This window comes from Xenopus tropicalis, chromosome 2 (genome assembly GCF_000004195.4).
Source record: "Xenopus tropicalis strain Nigerian chromosome 2, UCB_Xtro_10.0, whole genome shotgun sequence".
Classification (NCBI taxonomy): domain Eukaryota; kingdom Metazoa; phylum Chordata; class Amphibia; order Anura; family Pipidae; genus Xenopus; species Xenopus tropicalis.
Window position 1 is genome coordinate 56,733,023 of NC_030678.2, and position 25,513 is coordinate 56,758,535.

At 40.0% G+C, this 25,513-nt stretch overlaps 1 protein-coding gene across 6 annotated transcripts in view; it reads right to left on the minus strand.

Annotated features, from left to right (window-relative positions):
• Positions 1 to 12,540: 12,540 nt before the first annotated feature.
• usp9x (ubiquitin specific peptidase 9 X-linked) overlaps positions 12,541 to 25,513 on the minus strand; it is a 115,518-nt gene continuing 102,545 nt past the window's right edge. For 5 of the 6 annotated variants that reach the window (XM_031895724.1, XM_031895722.1, XM_031895723.1 and 2 more), the window contains 5 exon segments: positions 23,574 to 23,662; positions 22,237 to 22,393; positions 21,899 to 22,111; positions 15,843 to 15,938; positions 12,541 to 14,252 (listed from right to left, as the gene is read on the minus strand). In XM_031895724.1, coding sequence (XP_031751584.1) covers positions 14,118 to 14,252; positions 15,843 to 15,938; positions 21,899 to 22,111; positions 22,237 to 22,393; positions 23,574 to 23,662 — 690 coding nt within the window. In that variant the 3' untranslated portion in view covers positions 12,541 to 14,117. 6 annotated transcript variants of the gene reach the window in all.

Sequence of the window (25,513 nt, forward strand, 5' to 3'; positions counted from 1 at the left end):
CTTTTGTCTTTTAATTACCTCCACCCCTCCTTCTCCTGTAATATTGTAAAACTCCCAAACTCACTGGATATGGATGGATCTGGTGAACACTGGATCTTGTGGTTTGGTTTAAAAGCCACTATACTCCATTTTCAGTACTCTAACTACAGACTAAAGGTAGGCTAGGCCAGAAAGAAAGCTGGCATGGTGGTTATGATATAGCAAGTGCCACAGAACAACGTGTAATGGCTGCACAAAATGTCAGTGCATATATACAGGATAATCCTCATAACCTGCCCTGCGGGTAAAGTGCAGAAGTGCCTTAGAGGGACAAATCTTACTGTTAGAGAGGTGTTTGTGTGGCTAGATGCATTATACAGTGGCCAAACTACATTTAAAGGCAATGGTACACACTGAGATTTCTAGCTTTGAGAAATGTTTCTGTATTTAAAGTGAATGGAAATCATCCTGCCTATTGATGCACACCAGTAACTAGACATGACAAGGTCCTAGGATTTAAGCACTGTATGTAGGCCAAGATAATGTAACCATTCACTTCAAAGGAGAGAAGCCCTCAGACGGGGTGAGGAAAATGAGCCTTATGGGCCAGCCCTTGTGCCTGCAGTACAGTTATCTCTAAACTGCTTGTAAGGCCGTTCATGCACTTGCAAAGTGCAGTTTAAATAGGAAAGTCAGTGGTGGTTTGTGCATTGGCAGGTTGTACATAAGGCTGATGCCACACCAGGCGTAGGGCTGATTTTTTCGGCAAGCGGAAAAACGCTTGCCGAAAATTCAGCCCTACGCCTGCTACTTGTGCCTGCACCCGAATGAATGGGATACGCTCGGGTGCAGGCACATGTAGCACACGAAAACGCGTGAGAATGCAAAGTCTCGCGTTTTCATGCGTATATCGGCTACATGTGCCTGCACCCGAGCGTATCCCATTCATTCGGGTGCAGGCACAAGTAGCAGGCGTAGGGCTGAATTTTCGGCAAGCGTTTTTCCGCTTGCCGAAAAAATCAGCCCTACCCCTGGTGTGGCATCAGCCTAAAGGATGGAGAAGCGTGGAAGACAAAGAGCTACAAGTTACACAGAAACAGTAACCTGGATGGGAGCCAAATGTTGTACAGTTATTGGTTAGGAGGCCAAGCGTGTACAAATTGCAAAGCAATGGAGCCACAGGGTGTAAAATTGGCAAATGGTGTAAGGATTACACGGGGCATAGCCTGCCAGACAACAATGTAGTCAGAGTTGAAAAGGGAGCCAAGAAATGCTCATGTTGGCATAGAGTAGTAGCAGAATATACAAGAGAGGAGGATTTGCATTTACACGGAGCATACGATAAGGGAGGGGAGAAATGCTTGTCTGGTGCCTTCCACGGTTTTTGAGCAGAAGGACATAACGTAACGGCCTTTTCTACACCTGAGTCTCTATGCAGGCTAAGAAAATGTCTAATGTGCCACTATCCTTAGTTCCTAGCACATTGGCTTCCCCCCAGTGAATATAATTTGTCTTGTCCTTTAAGTCTGTCTTACCTTTTTTTACCTGTTCTGGAGTTGATTTCCAAAAGATCAAACACATTCTTAGAAATAGTACTCTGTTCAGCTGAGTTGTAAAGTCATCTGACTCCAAGCTAGGATTTCTATGATTTGGCTGAAATGTGTAGAACAGTGGCATACACATTACATTCTCTCGCATTTTTATGCGAATTTCGGCTACATGTACATGGGCTGCATGTGTATTCCATTCATTCGGGTGCAGGCACAGGTAGGAAAATATGGCGCATATTTTTGGCAAGCGTTTTTCGGCTTGCTGAAAATATACGCCATAGGCATGGTGTGGCATCAGCCTAAGGGCTTAATCACAGACGTTTTGCCCTACGTTTCCACCTCAGGATGAAACACCATTCATTCTTAGCTGCCCATAGTGGCACAGAATCGTGTTGCATTACACCTGTGTTCCGTGCTTAGATGCAGCTGCCTGTGTCACTAACAGCAGATAAGAATGAATAGTGTTTTGCCCTGTGCTCCCCTGCTGTGAATTGCAGGGGAAAATGCCCATGTGTAGGATCCTTAAAACTAAAGCTTAAAGGAACAGTAACACCAAAAAATGAAAGTGTATAAAAGTAACTAAAATATAATGTGCTGCTGCCCTGCACTGGTAAAAGTTGTGTGTTTACTTCAGAAAGTCTACTATAATTTATATAAATAAGCTGCTATGTAGCCATGGGGGCAGCCATTCAAAGGAGAAAAGGTACAGGCAGATAAAACACTATTGTATTCTACAGAACTTATCTGTTATCTGCTATGTAACCTGTGCCTTTTCTCCTTTTTTCCAGCTTGAATGGCTGCCCCCGTGGCTACACAGCAGCTTATTATATAAATTATAGTAGTGTTACTGTAGCAAACACACCAGTTTTACCAGTGCAGGGCAACAGTGCATTATATTTTTATTACTTTAAAGCTCTTTAATTTTTTGGTGTTACTGTTCCTTTAAACAAGTAGGCCAGAAATGTTGTACAGTTTTGGGTTCTGTACCAGCCATGGTAGATTGTACAGTGCTGCGTACCCTTGTGGTGCTTTATAAATAAAGTTATACATACAAGGCTTCCAAAGATGCTCCAGTAGCTCCCCATCCTCTTAAATCCCATAAATATCCCAATATAATGCTAATAATGATACTACATAATACAGATTATTAATACATGGCAGTTCTGAAACCAGTGCAATGAGCATCATAATTTTATAAGTCCTGTAGCATCAGCTTATATGACAGGCAAACCTCATTTTGTGCTTGATAATTTTCAACAACCCCTAAGCTTTGCTTCTCAACAGATGTTCGGAACACACTGAGCAAGTGAGTGTCACTAACACTCCTAACAGAATTCAAGATGGGGAGCTCCTGTAACAAACTTGGATCATTGCAGCTATACAGATGCTAAAACTTTAGGCTGGTGCAGTAAATTCAGTAAAAATAAAAAGAACCTGCAAATGATTTAAACAACACGAGAAACTGTCATAATAACTTTCTAGTTGTACTGTGAACTATTCGCCGTGCATTTTATAGATGAAAGCTGAGCTTACGTTAACAGTTAAAATCACTTGCAGGAAACTGAATTGCTGCACATTTACATTCAATAACAGTATTTTAATTCTACTCTTTTGTACAAACCTACATACAGAGCAGTCACATAGCCTGTTGGTTTAATGTGTGGAGGTTCTTGAATATAAAGCTTCATACAAAAAGAATCGATTTAGATGTAAAACCTTCCTCCTCAGAATCAGAAGAGGGCTTAGCTTCAGACTCAGAGGCAGACGAATTACTCAGTCAAAATTCAGATTTTTCAACACATTCACAACCCCAGTCAGAGTCAGACTCTGACGAAGAGGGAACATCCTCTGCCTCCCCAGAAACCTCAAAAAGGTTACTAAGGGAGATGATGCAGACACTAGAGATTAAGGATGAGACGGCACCCTTATCTAAGGCTGATAAACTTTTGGGAGTCCAGAAAAGGTCCAAACTAGCCTTCCCAGTATTCAATTCCCTCACACAGGCAATTGAGACAGAGTGGGCCCAACCTGAGCGCCGAATTGCGCTCACACAAAGATTTTTCAAAACATACCCTGTGCCAGAGGAACACCAAAAGAAGTGGGATAGAGCACCTAAGGTTGACTCCGCAGTAGCCAGGCTATCTAGGCAAACTGCCATACCAGCCGAGGAGGCTGCATTTAAAGACCCTTTAGACCGCAGGATGGAATCCATTCTTAAACGCTCTTATACACAAGCAGCAGCGATCCTTAGACCCGCAGTAGCATCAGCAGGCTTAGCCCGAACAGCCAGACATTGGGCCTTGGAGTTAGCTCGTCACCCACCAGCATCCAAACAACAACTACAGCTAGAGGTGGACAAACTATCCACCACCTTGTCATTTCTAGCAGAATCCGCCCTAGAAATTACCAGATTAGCAGCCAAAGCGACTTCCAATGCAGTGGTGGCTCGCCGAGCCCTGTGGTTAAGGCATTGGTCGGGAGACACTGCTTCTAAAATGAGGTTACTATCACTGAAATTTACAGGAGAGTCCTTATTCGGACCTGACTTGAAACAAATCATATCAGATGTTACTGGGGGGAAAAGCACTTTCCTACCACCGGCAAGAAACAAAAATTTGATTCCTCTAACAGATACTCCGGGAGGAGAGGGTGGAACTCACAATCGAGACCATTTCGGCCCTTTCGTTCAGGATTCAGGAGCTCCCCAGCTGATCAGGGAGCAAGACGTGGCAGACCCACATGGCAGCAGCACGCCCGCAGCAATACCAAGAAACCAAATGCGACCAAACCCAATTCAGCCTGACTCAACCAGGCAACGGGGGATACAAAGTGTTGGGGGCAGATTACAGCAATTCCTGGGAACATGGGAAACACACGTTACAGACAAGTGGGTACTATCCATAATCAGCCAAGGCTACAGAATCCCTTTCACCCCACAGCTTCCACAAGGAAGGTTTCTCCCATCATCTACCGCACCGCACAAACAACACTTACTTCAGCAAGCGGTAAACACCCTGCTACTCTCAGGGGTAGTGGAAGATGTCCCGGAACATCACAAATACCGGGGCTTCTATTCCAATCTGTTCCTGGTACGAAAGAAGGAGGGATCCTTCAGACCAGTCCTCAACTTGAAACCGCTAAACCCAATGGTCCTAAACCAACGTTTCAAAATGGAATCCGTACGGTCAGTAGTAGCCACCATGGAACCAGAGACCTTCATGACGACAATAGACCTACAAGACGCCTATCTACACATACCAATCCACCCAGCATCGCGCAAATACCTCAGATTTGCAGTCAACAATTCACACTACCAATTCACAGCACTACCCTTTGGGCTATGTACCGCACCACGCAATTTTACCAAAGTGCTTGCACCAGTAGTGGCATACCTCAGAACCCTTGGAGTGCACATCATACCATATCTGGACGACCTGTTGATAAAAGAGCCCACGGCACAACAAGCAGTGAACGACACCAGCCTGTGTCTTCAAGTCCTAACGCAACACGGTTGGTTGATAAATCACCGCAAGAGCTCCCTGACACCATCCCAGACGATACTTTTCCTGGGCCTAATTTTCGACTCCAAGACACAGAAAGTCTTCCTAACCCAAGACAAGGTCGACACAATAGCCTCGACAACCCGAGCCTTCCTGACCAAAACCAGAACCTCAGCAGAGGATTGTCTACGCCTCCTGGGTCTCATGGTATCAACCCTGGAGGCAATACCATTCGCCAAATTTCACCTCAGACCACTACAGCTCAATTTCCTGAAGTGCTGGAACAGGAACCACCAGGACCTACAACAGGAGATCCATATTACTCAGACAACCAGGACCAATCTCCACTGGTGGGCGGAGAACGTCAACCTCCAACAAGGAAGGAGTTGGACAACTGCTACCTGGGAAGTGATAACTACCGATGCCAGCCTCAGAGGATGGGGGGCAGTGTACAAAAACCTCACACTCCAGGGAACCTGGTCCAGAGAGGAGAGCCAACTACCAATCAATGTGCTCGAACTCCGAGCAATCGCTCTAGCTCTGGAGAACTGGTCAACGATCCTACAAACTCAAGCGGTCCGAGTGCAATCCGACAACGCAACTGCAGTATCTTATATCAACAAACAGGCACACACAGCAGATTGGCTATGCAGGAAGCCTCCAGGATACTTACTTGGGCAGAACGCACAGTACCGAGCATCTCAGCAGTCTTCATACCAGGGGTACTGAATTGGGAGGCGGACTATTTGAGAAGAACAACCATCGACCACGGGGAATGGTCACTCAACGAAGAGGTCTTCCAACAACTGATTCGCAGGTGGGGGACACCAGAAATAGATATTTTGGCTTCAAGACACAATGCAAAGCTACCACTTTACTGTGCCAGAACGAGAGATCCAAGGGCAACGTTTGTGGACGCTCTAGTGATACCATGGGATTTCAGGATGGTATATGCATTCCCACCACTAGCCATCTTACCCAGGGTAATCAGGAAACTGAAACAGTCCAACAAGGTCACAATACTGATAGCTCCAGACTGGCCGAACAGAGTTTGGTACTCAGATCTCATCAAGTTGTCAATTGCCAGACCCTGGCGACTACCTCCTCGACCCGACCTTCTAACTCAGGGACCAATAAAACACTCAAACTTACAGATGCTCCGCTTAACTGCGTGGCTCTTGAGACCGAGTGGTGGCGGCAACAGGGATTTTCCCAGAACGCCATAAATATCTTCTTACGAGCCCGCAAACAGTCCACAGACAAAACATATCATAGGGTCTGGAGGACCCTTCTTAAGTGGTGCAAACAGAAGGACATTCCTTGGAAGAATATCTCCACAATCCAGGTGGTGGCATTCCTGACGGAAGGGTTTCAGAAAGGACTAGGGTTACGCACCTTAAAGACACAGATTTCAGCAATTACAGCACTGACACACTCAAAATGGGCTGAAGATCCTACAATACAACAATTTATCAGGGGTGTTACCAGAACACGACCGCCCCTTAGGGAACCCCTAGCAACATGGAATTTACCACTGGTTCTATCCGCGTTACAGCAACCACCGTTTGAACCCTTATCATCATGTGAACTAAAGTGGCTGTCACTTAAAGTAACGTTCCTAATAGCGATTACATCAGCTAAACGGGTATCCGAGATGGCAGCACTCTCCAGCAAGGAACCATGGCTCACATTTCACCGTGACAAGGCGGTACTCAGGACCTCACCAGGGTTCCTACCGAAGGTAGTTACAGAACGCCATATGAACCAGGACATAATTTTACCTTCCTTCTGTCCAAAACCGTCTAACGAGAAGGAGAGACTCCTACACAAATTAGACGTGGTCCGGGCACTCCGGATTTACTTAAAAAGATTGGAAGAATACAGACGGTCAGAGAGCCTCCTAATATCCTATTCTACTACTCACAAAGGAAAAGCTGTATCAAAAAGGACGATAGCCCGTTGGCTAGTTGAAACCATCCATACAGCATATGACAAAAAAAAATGTGCCCAGACCGTTCACAGTTAAAGCCCACTCTACACGGGCACAGAGTACGTCATGGGCACTGCAAAACTTGGCAACAGCAGACCAGATCTGCCGAGCAGCCACTTGGGTCTCACCAAATACCTTTATTAAGTTCTACAAGTTAAACGTTTATGCTTCTCAACCGGCCATGTTTGGCCGAAAAGTTTTACAAGCAGCTGTGGCATAGTGCCAGGAACACTATCCACGGCATATTAAAGTTATACCCACCCAGTTAAGGGACAGCTTTGGAACGTCCCCTAACGTCTGCACTGACAGGAGGGCCGATAGAGAAAAGGAGATTTTATACTCACCGGAAAATCCTTTTCTCGTAGGCCCGAACTGTCAGTGCAGTAAGTCCCACCCAGGCTGATTTAGTATGGGCACCGGGACCTCTTTCTCGCTATCCTTCTAACTGATGTCTCTTGGCCTTCCTTCTACCTGTACTGTCTCCACCGACTGAGCTTACCAACAGAACTGAGGAGTGAGGGTGGAGACGAGCCTTATATACAGTGGGAGGGACCAGGAGCCACTAAGTTCAAGTCTCTGTCCTGCCTCCAGAGGTGATCACAGACAAAACCCCTAACGTCTGCACTGACAGTTCGGGCCTACGAGAAAGGATGTTCCGGTGAGTATAAAATCTCCTTATATACACACACATACATCAGCGAAGAGATCCGCACTCACAAGAAGACTAACTCAATAAACACCAGATTAATTCTATAAGTCCTGTGAGTGTGGATCTCTTCGCTGCTGTATCTAATTCTTCACTTGGACCTGCACCCAGGCTATTGTGACCCGACTGACGTGAGTGCCGGCTCTCTCCTGATAAAGTTTTCCTGTTAACTGAATGTGGCAGTCAAACGTGAAAGTTTCCACCTAGTTTGCCTTTTCAGTCAGATAGTGTGTCTGGGTTTAATACATTTAGAATATATGTTAGTCATTTCCGCATGAGACCAAACTAAATTATATCCTTATAAACAGTGCTTAGTGATATCTGTTATAATCCTGGCTTAAGCATGCAATTTCTGTCACGACTCACTATATTATAATAAAGTATCCCCTGTTGTAAAATGAGGATATTAGAAGTCACCTCGGAGTTCCATGACCTGTATATGGTCATGGAACGCCTCAGGGGGCTTATAATATTTTACAATAGAAGTTACTTCATTTATATAAATTGGAGGACAGCCTTTAATTGGCAGGTAGATCTTACATCCAATGGAAAATTGCCAGTGTAATGCATCATGCGCTCACTAAAGCAGTAGAGGGAAAACTTTTGGTAGTCTTGCGATGTCAACAAAAAATTAGGTAGTAGATATAATCTATTTGCCAAAGCATTTGATACCGTTCCCCACAAACGACTGCTTTTTAAACTAAGGTCTATTGGTCTTAGTGAAGTCGTTTGCACATGGATAGAAAACTGGCTACAGGATCGGGTACAGAGGGTGGTTGTTAATGGTACATTCTCTACTTGAAGTAAGGTTCTCAGTGGGGTCCCTCAGGGTTCTGTACTGGGTCCACTGTTGTTTAACTTGTTCATAAATGACTACGGGGAGGGTATTATAAGCAATGTTTCAGTGTTTGCAGATGACACAACTCAGCAAACACTGAAGGACCTACTGGTAAATAAAACATTAAAAAGGTTATTATATGTTCCCCTTATATATTTATACATAGTTATCATGTCACCTCTTAAGCGCCTCTTCTCCAGTGTAAACAAACCCAACTTGGCCAGTCTTTCTTTATAACTGAGACTTTCCATACCCTTTACCAGCTTAGTTGCCCTTCCCTGGACCATCTCTAACTCAATAATGTCCCGTTTGAGCACTGGAGACCAAAACTGAACAGCATATTCTAGATGGGGCCTTACCATGTCTGTAAAGGGGAAGAATAACACCCTCCTCCCGTGAATCTATACCCCTTTTAATACTGCTCAAAACCTTGTTTGCCCTTGCAGCTGCTGCCTGGCATTGCTTGCTACAGCCAAGTTTATTATCTACAAGGACTCCAAGGTCCTTCTCCATTATGGATTTGCCTAGTGCAGTCCCATTAAGAGTATAAGTGGCTTGCATATTTTTACATCCCAGGTGCATGACCTTACATTTATCCACATTAAATCTCATCTGCCACTTAGCCACCCAGATTGCCAGTTGGTCAAGATCCTGCTGCAAGGATGCAACATCCTGGATGGAATTGACTGGTCTGCAGAGTTTTGTGTCATCTGCAAACACTGATACATTACTCATAATACCCTCCCCTAAGTCATTTATGAACAAGTTAAACAAAAGTGGACCCAGTACAGAACCCTGAGGGACCCCACTGAGAACCTTACTCCAAGTAGAGAATGTACCATTAACAACCACCCTCTGTACCCGATCCTGTAGCCAGTTTTCTATCCATGTGCAAACGACTTCACTAAGACCAATAGACCTTAGTTTAAAAAGCAGTCGTTTGTGGGGAACGGTATCAAATGCTTTGGCAAAATCCAAATAGATGATATCTACTGTATCCCCACTGTCCAGCTTCTTACTTACCTCATCATAAAAAGCAATTAAATTGGTCTGACATGACCTGTCCTTCATAAAGCCATGCTGATTACTGCTCAAATAACTTGCCCACCACGGATGTCAAACTTACAGGCCTATAATTGCCAGGCTGAGATCTTACTCCCTTTTTAAATATAGGAATGACATTCACCTTCTTCCAATCCCTAGGTACCATACCTGATGAAAGAGAGTCTGAGAATATCAGAAACAAGGGCCACTGCAATTCTGCCCCTAGTTCTCTCAGTACCCGAGGGTGTATTCCATCTGGCCCAGGTGCCTTGTTTACATTTATCGTGTGTAACCCTTTAAGCACCATATCCTGTGCCAGCCACTGTGTAGTTGGAGCTGAGGCAACAGTGCAGCTATTGGGTGGGACTTGGCCCACTGGCTCCTCTACTGTATACACAGAAGAAAAGAATACCACAACTCATCTACCAATTTGATAATTCTAGTCAGTATTTATTGTCATTGTTATTTACCTAAAATTGGAGTATTCTCAAAAAATGTTGTGACCATAATAATGATGTTTGCAGGTTTAAGCCTGTGCTTTTAGCAGTTCTTCATTGTGATGCAGGAACCTCAACTACCAGATTCATGATAACCTTCCGAAACAAGGTACAACAGTTTCAACTCACCATCTGTGGCCGTTGAAATGGGCTCTATGAAAGACTAAATGCAGACAGGACATCAGATTATCAAGGCATATTAGAACCCCAGCATCAATTGTGTCTTTGTCGTAGATGAACATAAGTCTTCAAGCATGACAATGATCCATTGAACACTAATTAATTATATTGTTGAGGCGAAATAAATATATACACATATACAGTCATATGAAAAAGTTTGGGAACCCCTCTCAGCCTGCATAATAATTTACTCCACTTTCAACAAAAAAAAGATAAAAGTGCAACGTCTTTCATTTCCCAGGAACATCTGAGTACTGCGATGTTTTCTGAACAAAGATTTTTAGTGAAGCAGTATTTAGTTGTATGAAATCAAATCAAATGTGAAAAACCAGCTTTGCAAAAATTTGGGTACCCTTGTAATTTGAATGCATGTAACTGCTCAGTACTGATTAGGCCGATGCCACACACAGCATATGGTGTATATTTTTGGCAAGCTGAAAATACCGCCTTACGCTCCTGTGCCTGTACCCGAATGAATGAAATACACTCGGGTGCAGGCACATGTAGCTGATATCTGCCGAAAATATGAAGTCTCGCGTTTTTTGTGGATATCGGCTACATGTGCCTGCACCCGAGCGTATTTCATTCATTCAGGTGCAGGAACAAGGTAGGGTAAAAGTGTAGTATAGCGGGGTGTATTCTCTGTAAGCGTTTTTCGGCTTGCCGAGAATACACCCGTGTGGCATCAAGCCTTACTGGCAACACCAAATTGGTTGGATTAGTTCGTTAAGCCTTGAACTGCATAGGCAGATGTGTCCAATCATGAGAAAAGGTATTTAAGGGGGCCAATTGCAAGTTGTGCTTCTGTTTGACTCTCCTCTGAAGAGTGACCGCATTGCATCCTCAAAGCAACTCTCAAAAGATCTGAAACCAAAGATTGTTCAGTATCATGGTTTAGGGGAAGGCTACAAAAACCTATCTCAGAGTTCAGTTTCAACTATAAGGAATGTAATCAGGAAATGGAAGGCCAAAGTCACAGTTGCTGTAAAACCCAGGTCTGGCATATGCGAAGGACTGTGAGAACCAGCTTGCTGCAGATGGTGTAGCTGTACATCATTCTACAATTCCGCACAATTTGCACAAAGAACATCTGTATGGCAGGGTGATGAGACAGAAGCCCTTTCTGCACTCACGCCACAAACAGTCGCTTGTTGTATGCAAAAGCTCATTTAGACAAGCCACAGTCATTTTGGACTAATGCAACAAAAATTTAGTTATTTGGTCATAATCGAAAATCTATGGGATTAATTGAAGCAGGCTATTTATACTCAGCAGCCATCAAATTTAACTGAACTGGAGATTTTGTATGGACAAACAGTCAAAAATACCTCCATTCAGAATCCAAACACTAATAAAAGGCTATAGGAGGATTCTAGAGGCAAAAGGAGGCTCAACTAAGTACTGATGTAATATATCTGTTGGGTGCCCACATTTATGCACCTGTCTAATTTTGTTTTGATGCATATTGCATATTTTCTGTTAATCCAATAAATTTTATGTCACTGTTGAAATACAACTGTTTCCATAAGGCAAGTTATATATTAAAAGGAAGTTGCTACTCTGAAAGCTCAGCCAATGATAAACAAAACTCAAAAGAATTAAGAGGGGTTCCCAAACTTTTTCATATGACTGAATGTTTATCTGGATTAGAGATGAAATGCAACCAACTAATCAGTGCCCCTTGAATGGGAGAATATAATATATATTATATATATATATATATATATATATATATATATATATATATATATATATATAATCAGCATGTAGAACACAGAACACTCATGGGACTTAAATTATGTGCAGAAATGTAATGGTGTATGTCTCAGGGCTGTCAGTCTAGCTTTGCACAGAAGAAACCAGAAGGTAAGTGCTTTTACTGCGCATGGTCTGCGTCCCAAGCCGGTTATTGTCGCCGAACTCTTCTTTAAGTTTCAACAAACGATTAAACTTAAAGCTGTCATCCGATATATACATTGATGAGGCAAACCTTTCCAATTTACTCTATCATTTATACATCTATAAAATGTATATATTCATTTACACATCACAAAAGCGAAGTCCCTCTCTGTAGTGCCAGCCCCACCTTGCTTATAATTACTGCTAAGAATAAATACCAGTTTATTTACACATTACCCTGTAATGCAGACATAACACCAATCATGGTGCTGGCTTGGGCATACTATTTACCTCTTGCTCTCTCTCATGGAATTATAGGAGCACCAGAATTGAAAAAATAAACACAAAAGCACAGTATTTTCTTCTTAAATCAAATTCTATTTGTGAATTCAGCAAAATAATTTCTATAAAATAAAACAGCAAAATATTTAAATATTATAGGGTGGGCTGTTTTGCAGGGGTATTTGGTTTTTAGACAGGTTTCAAAAAAAAAAAAAAAAAAAAAAAAAAATACACATATTCAAGTTACCAATTCTCTTTTAAATACAGTATTTACTGATGTTTTTGCTGAAATTTGTAAAACATTTTTTTAAATCCTGGAATCGCGATGCCTCAGAATTGCATTGGACTAACCAGTAGTTTCTATTATATGCAGAACCTTCCTTATGTTAAATATTTCTTACAGAATGGAGAAAGGGCTACAAGACAACTCTAATTTTCAGTAGAATTGTTTTACGGACCAATTTTTACCCAGGCAGTGGCATTCACAGGTATAATGTCCTAGGCCTCCATTTCATTAAGATGCAGAAGAAAGAAAAAGTACTGGACAGGTTTTGTAATAGTCTTTACAAAAACAAAACAAGCACATTAAATACCTTCCGTACTATGCACAAGGGATCCTGGCATAGCATATGTTTGCATATTTGTTTTGCTATATAATAATTTTTCACCTCCTATTAAATAAGTGAAACCTATGTGTATCCAGCCCACAGGTGATTCTTTAAAATATTAGGAATGGGCACATGTGCAACTCAAAGTTTTTCACTCTCCCATTTCAAAGCCAAGGTATAAACAAAAGAAAAAAAAAAAAGCCAAAGGGGGAAAAAACCCAAAACAAATCACAACAGGGTTGGGGAAAAAAAACTAAACAGTGCAACTGTTGGTCAAACAACATGGCATATCATCCTCACCAACCCACCCCTATCCCCTATGTCTGGCTACACTAACTTGGTGTGAAGCCATGCTATATGTTACAGCATAACAAGAATTTGAAGATGTTAAAACTAATGCCAGTGATGAAGAAGGCAATGAAAGGAAGTCTAGAAACAATGCGTAACATCACCACTTGCCCACATCAACCAAATAATAATAAAAAAAAAAAAAATCAGCCTTCGAGTAGCTCTGAATACAAACTACTCAGTGGTAAAGTGATAACATCAAACTATTTCTGTGGTTGAAGTGGAAAGTTTCTCTCTTTTTCAATCCAGCTGCCACTTGGCAGGAAAACTTGTGATGAGCAGAGACAAGTTTTCTGACTTTTTTTCAATTTTGCTTGTTTCTCCTTTTTGAAAATCTGTGAATATCGTCAAGTCCCAAAATAATAATAATAAAAAAAAAAAAAATTAAAAAGGGGGATTTGCTTAGGAATTAACAGTCAGACATTAATATACTATGTACACCTTTGCCATTTACACATTAGCATCAGGCTGTTTATTACAAAACACTATACACTTTCCACTGCAGGCGGGTTATATATCGACAGCAAGTTTCTGCAGATAAGACAGTGAATAGACTCTCCACTCCAAGTTGATTAGGAATAGTTTTTTTTTTCTTTTTCTAGTTTTAAATATTAGCCAGACACAAAGAAAGGTTGGACTGTAAGGCCTGGGTGCACAGTCTTGGTGGAGTAAAGTAAAATGATTATGTATAATATTCTAATCTTTTGTTTGAATCAGGGGAACTTCTTCACTGCCTTCTAATTCTTCTTGTGCTCGTTGGCCAGTCCTCTGAGGATTGTTCATATGATGTGCTGCTGGGCCTGTATATGGTTGTCCATGCAAATGGTTATTCTGAAAAGCATGACAAAGAAATGTTGTTGAGATACAATCAATGTCCATTATGCTATCAATTCAATTTAGCATAGTTTATCGTCATAAAAAAGGAAAGAAATTTAAAAAGGAATTTCAAACTTCTCCCCCCAGTACTATATTCGGTGGTGCACAGATTTTCTGCAAAGCAGAGGTACTTTAATTCCCAATATCCTTCACTTTAGTGAAAAAGTGAGGGGAGAGCTGGACTGCAGTAAGTCTAAGGGGGAAGGGGCAATGGTACCTGAGCAGAGGCAGACCATTATGATTCATATCAATTTGATAAATGATATTTTTTTTTTATAGTGTAACAAAAAATACGTGTATATTTGTGGAAATTCAGATAGTGTTTATACCCCTTTACTACTAAGCTCAGCTGAATGAGCTCATTTCAAAAAAAGGGGGGCATATTTTATTAAGAAGGGCACAGAGGAAGCCAAAAACACCACAGTATTTATTGTGAGAGTGATAACTATGTATTCTCATAATAGGCTCAATAAAACACTTAATCGGAGGCAAAATTATTGCTAGAATCAGATATCGGTCTTTAATTGCAACTGGGGAGAAGTAGTGTTGTTTCACAGAACTCCATTACCATTAGTTCCTGGATATGTACCAGCATATATGTGCTTAAATTACTTAAATGTAACTGTATGCGGTTTAAAACTTGTTTAAAGCCTTATTAATGTTGTCACAATGGCAGCACTGATATTAAACTGAATCAGTAAACATCAATTCATGCAAAGCAAACAGGTGAAAAAGACATGCATAAAGCTACACTTCAAATCCAACAAGCTACACATTTACCATGCATTTCAAACCCTTATTCCTGCTGTGTATACCGTATGGGGAATAATGTTAGAGGTCATGTGTGGTATTAAAAACATTGTAACCTTCACTTGTAACCCCAAGTCGCAGCAAATAACTCACACTGTGCTGCAATATCACGTTTAATCTTTACATTGCATAATCTCACTTAGTGGGGCCAAACGATCGAATTATACTGACGGTAATGGGCTCAATCAGTTCAGGGCAGGTTCACGGCTCATTTATGCGGTCCCCGATCCGACTTAATCTTTTAACCTGCCCGATCGATATCTGGCCTATTTCAGGCCAAATATCGGTCGGACAGGCCCGCCGTTGCTGCCCCTACACAGGCCGATAAGCTGCCGAATCAGTCTGAAGGACCGATATTGGCAACTACAATCGGCCCATGTATGGCCACCTAACGTCTTGCCTCATTTGTTTTTGGATATAAAAATAGCTTTTAAAAAAAACACCTGAAAATCTGATAATATATATCTTTATCCCAGAAAAGGGATAAAATACACCAGGAAATGATGCTCACAATAATATTTTGCACTTTGACAATGGAAATGTATTTCACTTACAATCACTTATGTAGGTCATCTGTCCACACTGATCCATTTAATATGTTAAGAAAGGCACCTGGATCAAGTAATTAATTGAAATTCCAGGATCTACTCTACAGTCTATTTATATGAAATTTGAACATGTTACAGAACAGTTGTTTCATCACTGTTGAATAAGAATACAATGTGCATTTTATACCTGCTGATACTGGGAGCCAGGAGAATGGGGATACAATGGGGCATCTTCCGGGGGAGAGGACTCATGTTCCTCGGGGGCATCTTGGTCATCTGGCTCCTATAAAGTTTGCAAGAGTTGAATTTTGTCATAAACACGCTTAAAAATTCAAGTAAATCTTCTGCCAGAGCAAATCCAACACAGTCCCAGGAAACAAGTCACAACATTGGTTTTTACACCTGTTCTTTAGATCTACTAACAGTAAGTGCTTTCAGAATATTCACAAAGAAGCAGAAATAATCACCAGCAGAAATTCACTTCTGTTTGTATGAAATGGGATGGGACAAACCATAGATTACGGGGGAAGGGGGTGGCCAGACATAACTATTAAAGGGTGAGTTGACCAGGGTCTTGTACTATTTCTGATTTTTAGAATTGGGACTTTGTTACATAGTCTTAAAATATCTTGTATTAAACAGATCCACTTGGCATACAGAACTAAATTAGCCCGCTAAGTGGATTTCCTTTAATGCCTCATGGTTTAAAAAAAAAACAAAACAAAAAACTGTTAAAATGGCATAATCAATCTATTTCAGACTACTGTAAAACCGGGCACATTTAGAAGGATATTAAATGGGCAATGTACCCTTGCGTTTAAGATGAATTTAATAAATAGATCTTGTGGTTGGATATGCTTGAACCTATTGTATGAACAAAAAAATTAAGTGTATTATTATTTTTGGCACTAAGGAGTGAAAAACAGTGAAACTGAAAGTGGTTTGATTTTACATTTGATCCTCCTTAAATCAATTTTTGAAGGAGGAAAAGGTAAACCCACAGATAATCACCTCCCGACGTAATACATTTTCCTTATCCAAAAAGCTAACGTAATACAGGACAAATGCTCCCTGGCAGAAAGATGCTGGCAGAGAATGCAGATGCTACTGCCCTGAATAGCTCTGTAGTGTTTTCCGGCTAAGCCACAGTGTGCCGTGACAGGTGAATCCCATTCATGCCAGTCTGCTACCATTCTTTGTACAATATCAGCAGTTACTCTATTGGCCTTAGCTTGGGACACAGCCTGCAGGAGCTTGAGGAGTGACCAATCAATAAATCCCCTTGTGAGCTGCAATACATGTTACCAGTATACTTGCAATGCAGCATAGATCAAAGAAATACAGAACAATAGGTTCTGAAATTAGGACTTTCAGCACCATAGATTCCACTATGGGTGGGGTGAAAAGGGTTAAACTGACTCCCCTACTTTATAGATGCAGTAATAGGGGTAAGAACAGAACTACCACCACCAAAGTTTTACAATAAAAACAAAGACTAGAAAGAACACTCTTCCAATACAAGCCATATTAAGTTGGGTCTATATCATCACTTCTCATTTAGGATAAAATTATATCTTTTTCTCTGTTTACTGCACCACACTAGACAAATGGGCAGCAATGCTGCAACAAAGGTTAAAAATATCTTTATTCCCCAAAAGTATATTAGGCCAAATCATAAATGACCCCATGATGTCTACTCTAGTCTGTGCATTTGTGCATTGTAGCCAACTGTTCCTATTGTAATAAAATGGTTACAAAAGTCTGTAATATATAAAAATAATTATAGTTATCTTTTTTTAACAAGACAAAAGCAAGAATGAAAATTCATAACTATTAGTAGAAAATTAGTAGCATTAGTAGGGGCACACAGAAGGCACGTTTATAGCGCGCTACAAATAACAGTGAGAAAAACTGAATAACAAATAATATAAACTGATATACACAAGTAAAAAATTGTTACTATTTATATAAAGGCAAACTCATAAGCTGCAAAGGGAATTAAATATGAATTCAAATCAACATTTTACTAACAAAATGAGTGAAGTGCAGCTCATGCATCACAATTTTATATCAATCTGAGACTTAAGTTGCCAGTGAGTTTGCAGAATATACTGTAGCATGATAACCTGAATATTAAGCTACCTCTGATTCTTACAGTTGTCGCACAAGATTACTATAATACATATACGTAAATCATCAACATGTATTTATTAAAGAAACTAGGCAATGAATGGTATGTTTGTGTATCTATAAAACATAAGAAATGTCTGGTGATAATGTACAAAAATAGGTATTATATTATATATTAATAAAATTACAAACATCAGCAATGACTTGTACTTAAACATACAGGAATGGTATATAATATCATACCTGTAATGATACCTGTAATCCAGAAAGCTACAAATTAAAGAAAGCCCATTTCCATAAAGTCATATTTAAACAATTCTAAAATTTTGACAATTAATAAGTCCCACTATCTTTTTATTACAAACTCTGAACCTCTGGCAAACAACTTGCCTGCTGTCCTGTTATACATTCTCAGTACAGGATCTATGTTTCCGAATGGTTGAGAGCTGGGTTTTTCTACAAAAGGGATTTTTTAAAATTTGCAGCTTAACATTTTTTTTCCATCAAAATGGATTCATGCTACATTACTTAAAGGGCATGTCAACCCCAAAAATAATGTTTTGCATAATGAAAGAAAATATAATACTAAGCAACTTTCCAATATGAAATAATTAAAAATTTGTAGCGCTTTAAACTTTATTTGTAAATGTAATTGCTACTGAAAGCAGCATTTGATGAACTCCTGGTTGTTACATTTTAAACAATGTTGCAAAGGTCTTGCTTCTCCAGCAATACAGGTCTGTCAGTCTGCTGCCTTGTGTTACATTGTTTCAACAGTCTGAGCCCCCAGGGCAGAGAATAGAAAAGGACAGGCAAGCACTGCTTCTAATAGCAATTATAAATACAAATAACTCAAAAACCATTACAAACTTGTAATAAATATATATTGCAAAGCTGCTTAGAATTTTGGTTTCTTTTATTAGGCAAAAAATTATATTTTGAGTTGCCTTGTCCTTTAACTTGAATTACAAGGCACTTGGGCTGATTTATTAACACGGGGCAAATCTATTAGAATAAAGCTGGTCAAGAGTGTTGGTCAAGGAGTTTGACCTATTTCATCCTTACTTTCTATGCATATCAGTATGCAGGGTCGGACTGGGCCTCCGGGACAAATCCCGGTGGGCCCCGACCCATGCGGAGCTCCCCCTGCCCGACCGTGTTAAATCTATGCGCTCGGGGGAGGACGTCGGATGGGGGGCCTATGGGCGTGGGCACCTGCAGGGCCAGTTTTCTAAATAGTCAGTATTGACAGACTACCCTGTGATACTTCTGGATGAGTGCATGTAGGTACACTGGTGGATGATAACCATAGATAAGGTCATTTTAGGTGATGGCCTAGACAAGCTAAAGATTTGACAATCCTTTTGTATGTCTAGATATACAAAGTTTGGACACTAGGTTCTTTTTTTCTTTTCTTTTTTAACTGATCATATTAGTGGCATTTTCATGTGAGGGGTATTGTATACATTTTGGTTAAAACACTTTTTATATATTTTGTTGGGCACTGAACCGTTTCATGGTATTTATGAGTACAAGGGAGTGCTGGTGTTTGTCATTTCTCAAAATGTAGAATATACATATTTTATATCACTACACAGAGTCTTGTGTATTTAGATCTTTGATCTGTCTTCTTATTTTACAGAATAACAAATCCTACACTGAAATGTTGAACTCTTACCCAAATGCAGGTTATATACACCACCCATGAAAATGTCCAGCAGTTTGGGCTGAGGTATAAACAGGATATCCCTTCCTAATATCCTTTAATCCAAGGCCTATTAGTAATAATTTATGGCTTAACTTGTAAAGCTCAAACTGGAATTCTGTTTCATGCACTTTGCTATATGCAAGCTTATAATAATGCAATAGATGGCTCAAGTCACTTCTAAAGTAACGTATGATTAAAAGTAACTAAATATACTATCTGAACCTTCCACACATAATTGTATTCTAATAAAACTAACACTGGTGTGCAAAGGGGTATAAATCAAACTAAAAACGAAGTTTCAGAATTAAGTGTTTGTTTGGGTAGTATCCTTTTCCTGTTATGCATTTATGGTGGCGCAGTAACGACAGGGGATCTGCTATTTCCTGTTTGTTATTTTCTGTCCAAAACATTGACCCTGATCAGGTCCCTACAAGCCAGGTCCTGATCACTGGAATATGCTCATTGCATAGAGAGACTCTTTACAGTTTATGAAGTATGTATCAGATTTGCTCACTTCCTTCACTCTTCAAGTTTAACACTACACTTCACCATTCTGTGCCACAGTTATGTATACTTTTTCGTTAAAGGAGAACTAAAACTACAGAAGTAGGGCAGAAAGTTTTACAGTTGCTCAGACCACACTGAGCATTGTGCATTGTCTCGAACATTTCCAGGGAGGGGGGACAGAATCCAAGATGGGGAGCCCCTGTGACAACTGTAATAACCTATATCATTACTATTATACAGATGTTGAAACTTTAAGCCAGTGCAGTCAGTTTATAATATAAAATATGGCATTTCTAGCCATATTCATTTTTAGGGTTTAGTTCTCCTTTAAGAGGGAAGAAAGGAAGCTTCAAGCACTCACTACATAAATAGTTGAAAGATCATGTAGAATGCTTATCACTTCTGACATTTAGATTCTCAGTTAGACTGAGCAAATGTAGTATGTTTTTGGAATTACTGACCTGCTAAAACATGAATTTTAGCCCCAAAGCATTGTCACACCACAATACAAACAGTATGGGTATTTGTGAGGTGAGGTGAGGTGCGGCCAGTAATACATTTGCCCAACACATATTAATTGGAATATTGGTGAGAAAATGTTTCTCTTTGTATATGACATGACCACAAAATGTTTTCCCATATGGCAAATGCTTTATTATTTCATGACAGTGCCCACCTACCATACAGGCTAGTGTTATACAGAGCTTGTAATGTGGCTCACCCATTCCCAAAGTCAAGTATTGCGGTGACAGCATCATACTGTGGGGCTGCTTTTCATTAGATTGGACTGGGATATTTTTAAATAGAAGGAAGATCAGATGGTGCAAAATACTAGTACGTTGCACCATCTGATCTTCCTTCTATTTAAAAATATCCCAGTCCAATCTAATGAAAAGCAGCCCCACAGTATTATGAAGAAAAGCCATAAACACAATCCAATTAACTATCTATGGTACCACTAAACAACCTTAGGCAAATCTGTCTGGCAGAATAGGTAAAGTGACTCCAGAGCAGTGTGCAAAGCTGGTATATACTTACTTAAAAAGATGGCAAATTTGTTGTTGCTGCATAAATTGGTTTACAAAGTGTTAAAATGTAATAAATATGCAAACAGGATGCCTTAGTGTTGTATGCTCTTTTTTTTTTGGTTTTTAAATGAACTTCAAAGCTTTAAATCAGCGGTTCTCAACCTGTGGGTCGGGACCACTTTGGGGGGGGTCAAACGACCCTTTCAGAGGGGTCGCTTAAGACCATCGGAAAACACATATGTCCGATGGTCTTAGGAATAATTATTGTTGGGGGTCACCACAACATGAGGAACTGTATAGAAGGGTTGCAGCATTAGGAAGGTTGAGAACCACTGCTTTAAAGGACATGTCAACCCCAAAAACATTTTTTTACCTAAAAAAAGAATTACAAGCACCTTTCCAATGTGAATTTGTTGAAATGTTTTAGTGCTTTAAAAGTTATTTGTAAATGTAATTGCTATTGAATGCAGCATTTGCTGAACTCCTGGTTGTTACTTTTTAAACAATGTTGCAAAGGTCAGCCTCCTCCAGCAAGACAAGTCTGTCAGTCTGCTGGCAAGAAACGGACTGGAAGAAACAATTCTTATAGCAATTATATTTAAAAAAAAGTCAAAAACTTACAAACATGACAAATTTGTAATGAATGTATATTGCAAAGTTGCTTAGAATTTCGTTTACTCTTAATACGCAAAAATTTATATTTTGGGTTGACTTGTCCTTTAAAATTAAAAAAAAATCACAGAAAACTTCAGTATAGGATTTGTCATCTGTAAACTGATCAACCATGTATACTTTTGAAAGGCACTTCATTGTACAAAAAATAAGTATGTCCATGAAAAACTACAGTAATTTAAATAATAAACAGTTTACCTCTTCTGGGCAGAGCTCACAAGCTTTTGCAAGAGTCATTCTGGCACTGTGTGATCTCTCTAAAAAGTAGCCATTTGAGGTTTCATTGCTTTGAACAGGTGGAGACCAATTGTTGTAAGTGTACTGCGGATTGCCTGTATAAGGCCTTCGTTCCAATTCATCCCCTAACCATTCTACTGCCCAGGTCCATTTCCTTTTCAAATCACCATTACTCTGTGAATAAAAATAAAAAATAGAACAGGTAAAGATATATAAAAAAAAAAAAAAAGCAGAAATGAAAATAACACTCTTACAGTTATATAACACTTGTTTTTAAAGATGTTAATGCTTTAAGTTACCTGCAAAATTTGGTAAGCAACAGAACAGTTGCTAAAGAGGGCTACCATACATTTTATACATTGATAAGCTCTTTTCTGATAGTGGTTTTTGGAGCGCTGAATGGTATCAAACAAACCATCTCTGTCATCTGGTATTCCTTTAAGTGCATTGTGAATCCTAAATTGATGGAAACAAACATATGGATTCATTTTAAATGGCAAGAACATTTACTTTATGAAGAAAAAAAAAAAAAAACACAACAACTATAAATGTGTGCTAAAATGTATAAAATGATAAAGTGGTGTAAAAAAATAAATGGGTTTTCAATTGCATTTTATAAGCAACTAAACACAGTAGGAAGCGGCAGGGGTGATTTCAGGTGTTATGCTGCCTCCATAATCAATTACCCAGAAATACTGACAAGTACTAGATGTTGGTAATTCATTGCTTTACACTCCTTTCTAAATATTACAATATTAATATTCTATCTAAGGCATAATTAAAAGAAAACTGAGACTGAATTAACACTTTTGTTTGTGTATAAACAAGGTAATATAAGAGGTTTTTGTATTAGACTACTTTGGCTTATTTACTTATTTTTTAATGTAGATCAGAGTTCCCCAACTTTTTTTTTACCCACGAGCCACATTTAAATATAAAAAAAAAAGTTGGGAGGCAACACAAGCATAAAAAAAAAAGTTATTAGGGAGTGCCCAATAGGAGCTGTGATTGGGCTACCAGAGAACCAATGTGGCAGACTACAGGAGGTTCTGTTTGGCAGTATACATGGTCTTTATGTTTCCAAAACTTGCCAGAAATTCAAAAAATAAACACCTGCTTTGAGGCTACTGGGAGCAAAATCCAAGGGACAAGTGACATGTTGCTTGTGAGCCATTGGTTGGGGATCACTGATGTAGATGTTGGTCTGTTCACTATAACACTAAAAATATCTGGACTGGACAGGTTAAAGATGGCTTCCTATGACAGAGCCACGTTACGAGTCAACAAGCTCTTCAGTACAACTCATTCTACTGCTAATGTTTACTGCTACATATTTCATGGCTGTACTCACAACAATGGGTATAAATCACAAATTCCACTAATTAAAAGGGATGGCAGGATACTTTAGGCCATATAAGGTAAAAGTTTGTATTTGAAGGGTTTTGTGTGAGTGCACATTTAGTTATATGAATTTGCCTTTGCAGCATATGTTTTATGTGTGCCAATGTGATTATAGTGCTCTTAATGTCTTGTCTTGCATTTGAAAGCGTGTCAATAAAGAGATGACTTTTCGCAACACAATGTTGTTAATTTGGAAAATCATGGGAACTGCAGTGTCAAATGGTTCAGTACTAACCTATGGGTTTGCCAAGAGTCCTCGATCAATAAAATTTGTAGCAAAAGATCCAAGTAGGGCCTTAGTTCATATGTATATGAATATGCAACCTGTAGATAGAAAGCAATAATGCACTGAGATAATACTCCCACAAATGCAGTATAAAAGATAATTTTTTTTTTTAAGACTGAGTGAACACAAACCAGATTATAAACTTATGAGATTCAATTATGGCAAATTATGGCCTTAGATTGTCTTCCTTTAATTTTTAAATTTTGTCAGTTAGACTAAATTTTGCAAACTGTATGTTGTTTCAGTGTCTGTGTTGCAAAGGATCGATTGTTGGGCAAACACATTTCACTAATCATCTCTGCAGCTTTGTCAGTTTAAATGAGTGGTCAGGAACTCCTTGGAATTTTAAAACTTTAAGGGAAATACAATCCTCAAAATCTACTCACTTGTTCCACTGAATTTATACATGTAGGGGATTAATAAAACTCCTGTAGGGGTGAAAATTGGATCCAGGCATATGACCATATGTTCCATGACATTCACTGGAGCTGGTACATTTTCATGCTAGAGGACTGTAGGTTTGAATATGCAGTCTTTTCTAGTAATGTAATGACACCATTCTAAAAAGCTAACAAGGGGAGTGGCCAAGGGATCCAGGTAGCATAATTAGAATTAAAACCTCATGTACCAAATAGAAGGTATGGTCTTTCACTAGTTTCAAAAAGGTGTCTAAACTATGACACATGCCCAATTTTATCTCTTCTAAAAGAACTGTAAAGGCCCTTCATATTTACACATGCATTTGTGTCACTAATTACCAGACAGGAAGTTTTATTTAAAGTGATACTGACACGAAAAAACAACTTTTCAAAATATGAATCTACATAAAAAGTTGCCTATAGGTCATGTTGATTATTTTTTGCTGCTAGGTTTGCTTTTGTAAGGAATTGTTACTTGAAATCCCAAAACCTGACTGTTTTGCCAACCTGACTGTCCCTTCTCAGCCTGACAGTTACAGCTTCTAATGCTAACGGCCCCCTGCTGGACAAATATGGCAGCCCCCTCATAGAGGAACATGGGGGATCAGATAGGGAATGTAAAAGCTTGGACAAATACTTTTATGGCAAAATTATAAATAGCATGCAAAGGCAATGTTATGACAATGTTATAAAAAAGGTTTAATTTCTGGTGTCAGTATCACTTTAAAGGGGAATTGTTGATGATACAAACATGGACCCACATTGTAGTGGATATATAAGAATTTGCTATACAGGCTGAATATAGACAGGCATGGTTATAATGCCTTAATAAATGCATATACATTTCTTAGATATGTAGGGGTTTACCAAATCTGGACCCTTATGATAGAGACCCTTTCTACACAGACCCCTGGGTGGTGCTGGTCATGGGATAGTGGGTAGAGCTGGTGTAGTTATAGTTAACAGGGAGGGTCCCTGCACTTTTGGGTTATGGCCACAGGGTGGTGCATAGGCCCATATAAAGGGAATGCAGCCATGTGCTGTAGGCCAGAGTTAAGGGAGAGCCTCTGAGAGCAGAGGTATTCTCCCCAAAGGTAGATTAGTAGATTTCTTGTGTCAGGTCACTCTAGGAGTGCTATGTAGTTAGGGCACAGTTAGAATGGGCAGAAATAGCCCCTCCAGGAGTGGTAGAGGGAGTAGGCTCCCCCAGCAGTACATCAGCTGGAGTGCAGGGACTCAAGAGTCTAGGTAGGTGGTTAGGCTGCCGCTAGATGGGGTACTGCTCTGAGGGTACTTAGTCGTGAGTACCGGGGATGAGTCCTGGAGGTGGTCCGTCTTGGCGAGAGTACCGGGGAGAGCCCTTAGAGAGGGTCTCTTGGCGTGTAGTACCGGGGAGGACATCTATAAGGGATCATCTTGGAGGGAGTACCGATAAGATACCCAACAGGGGTATGTACCCTGAAGGGTTAA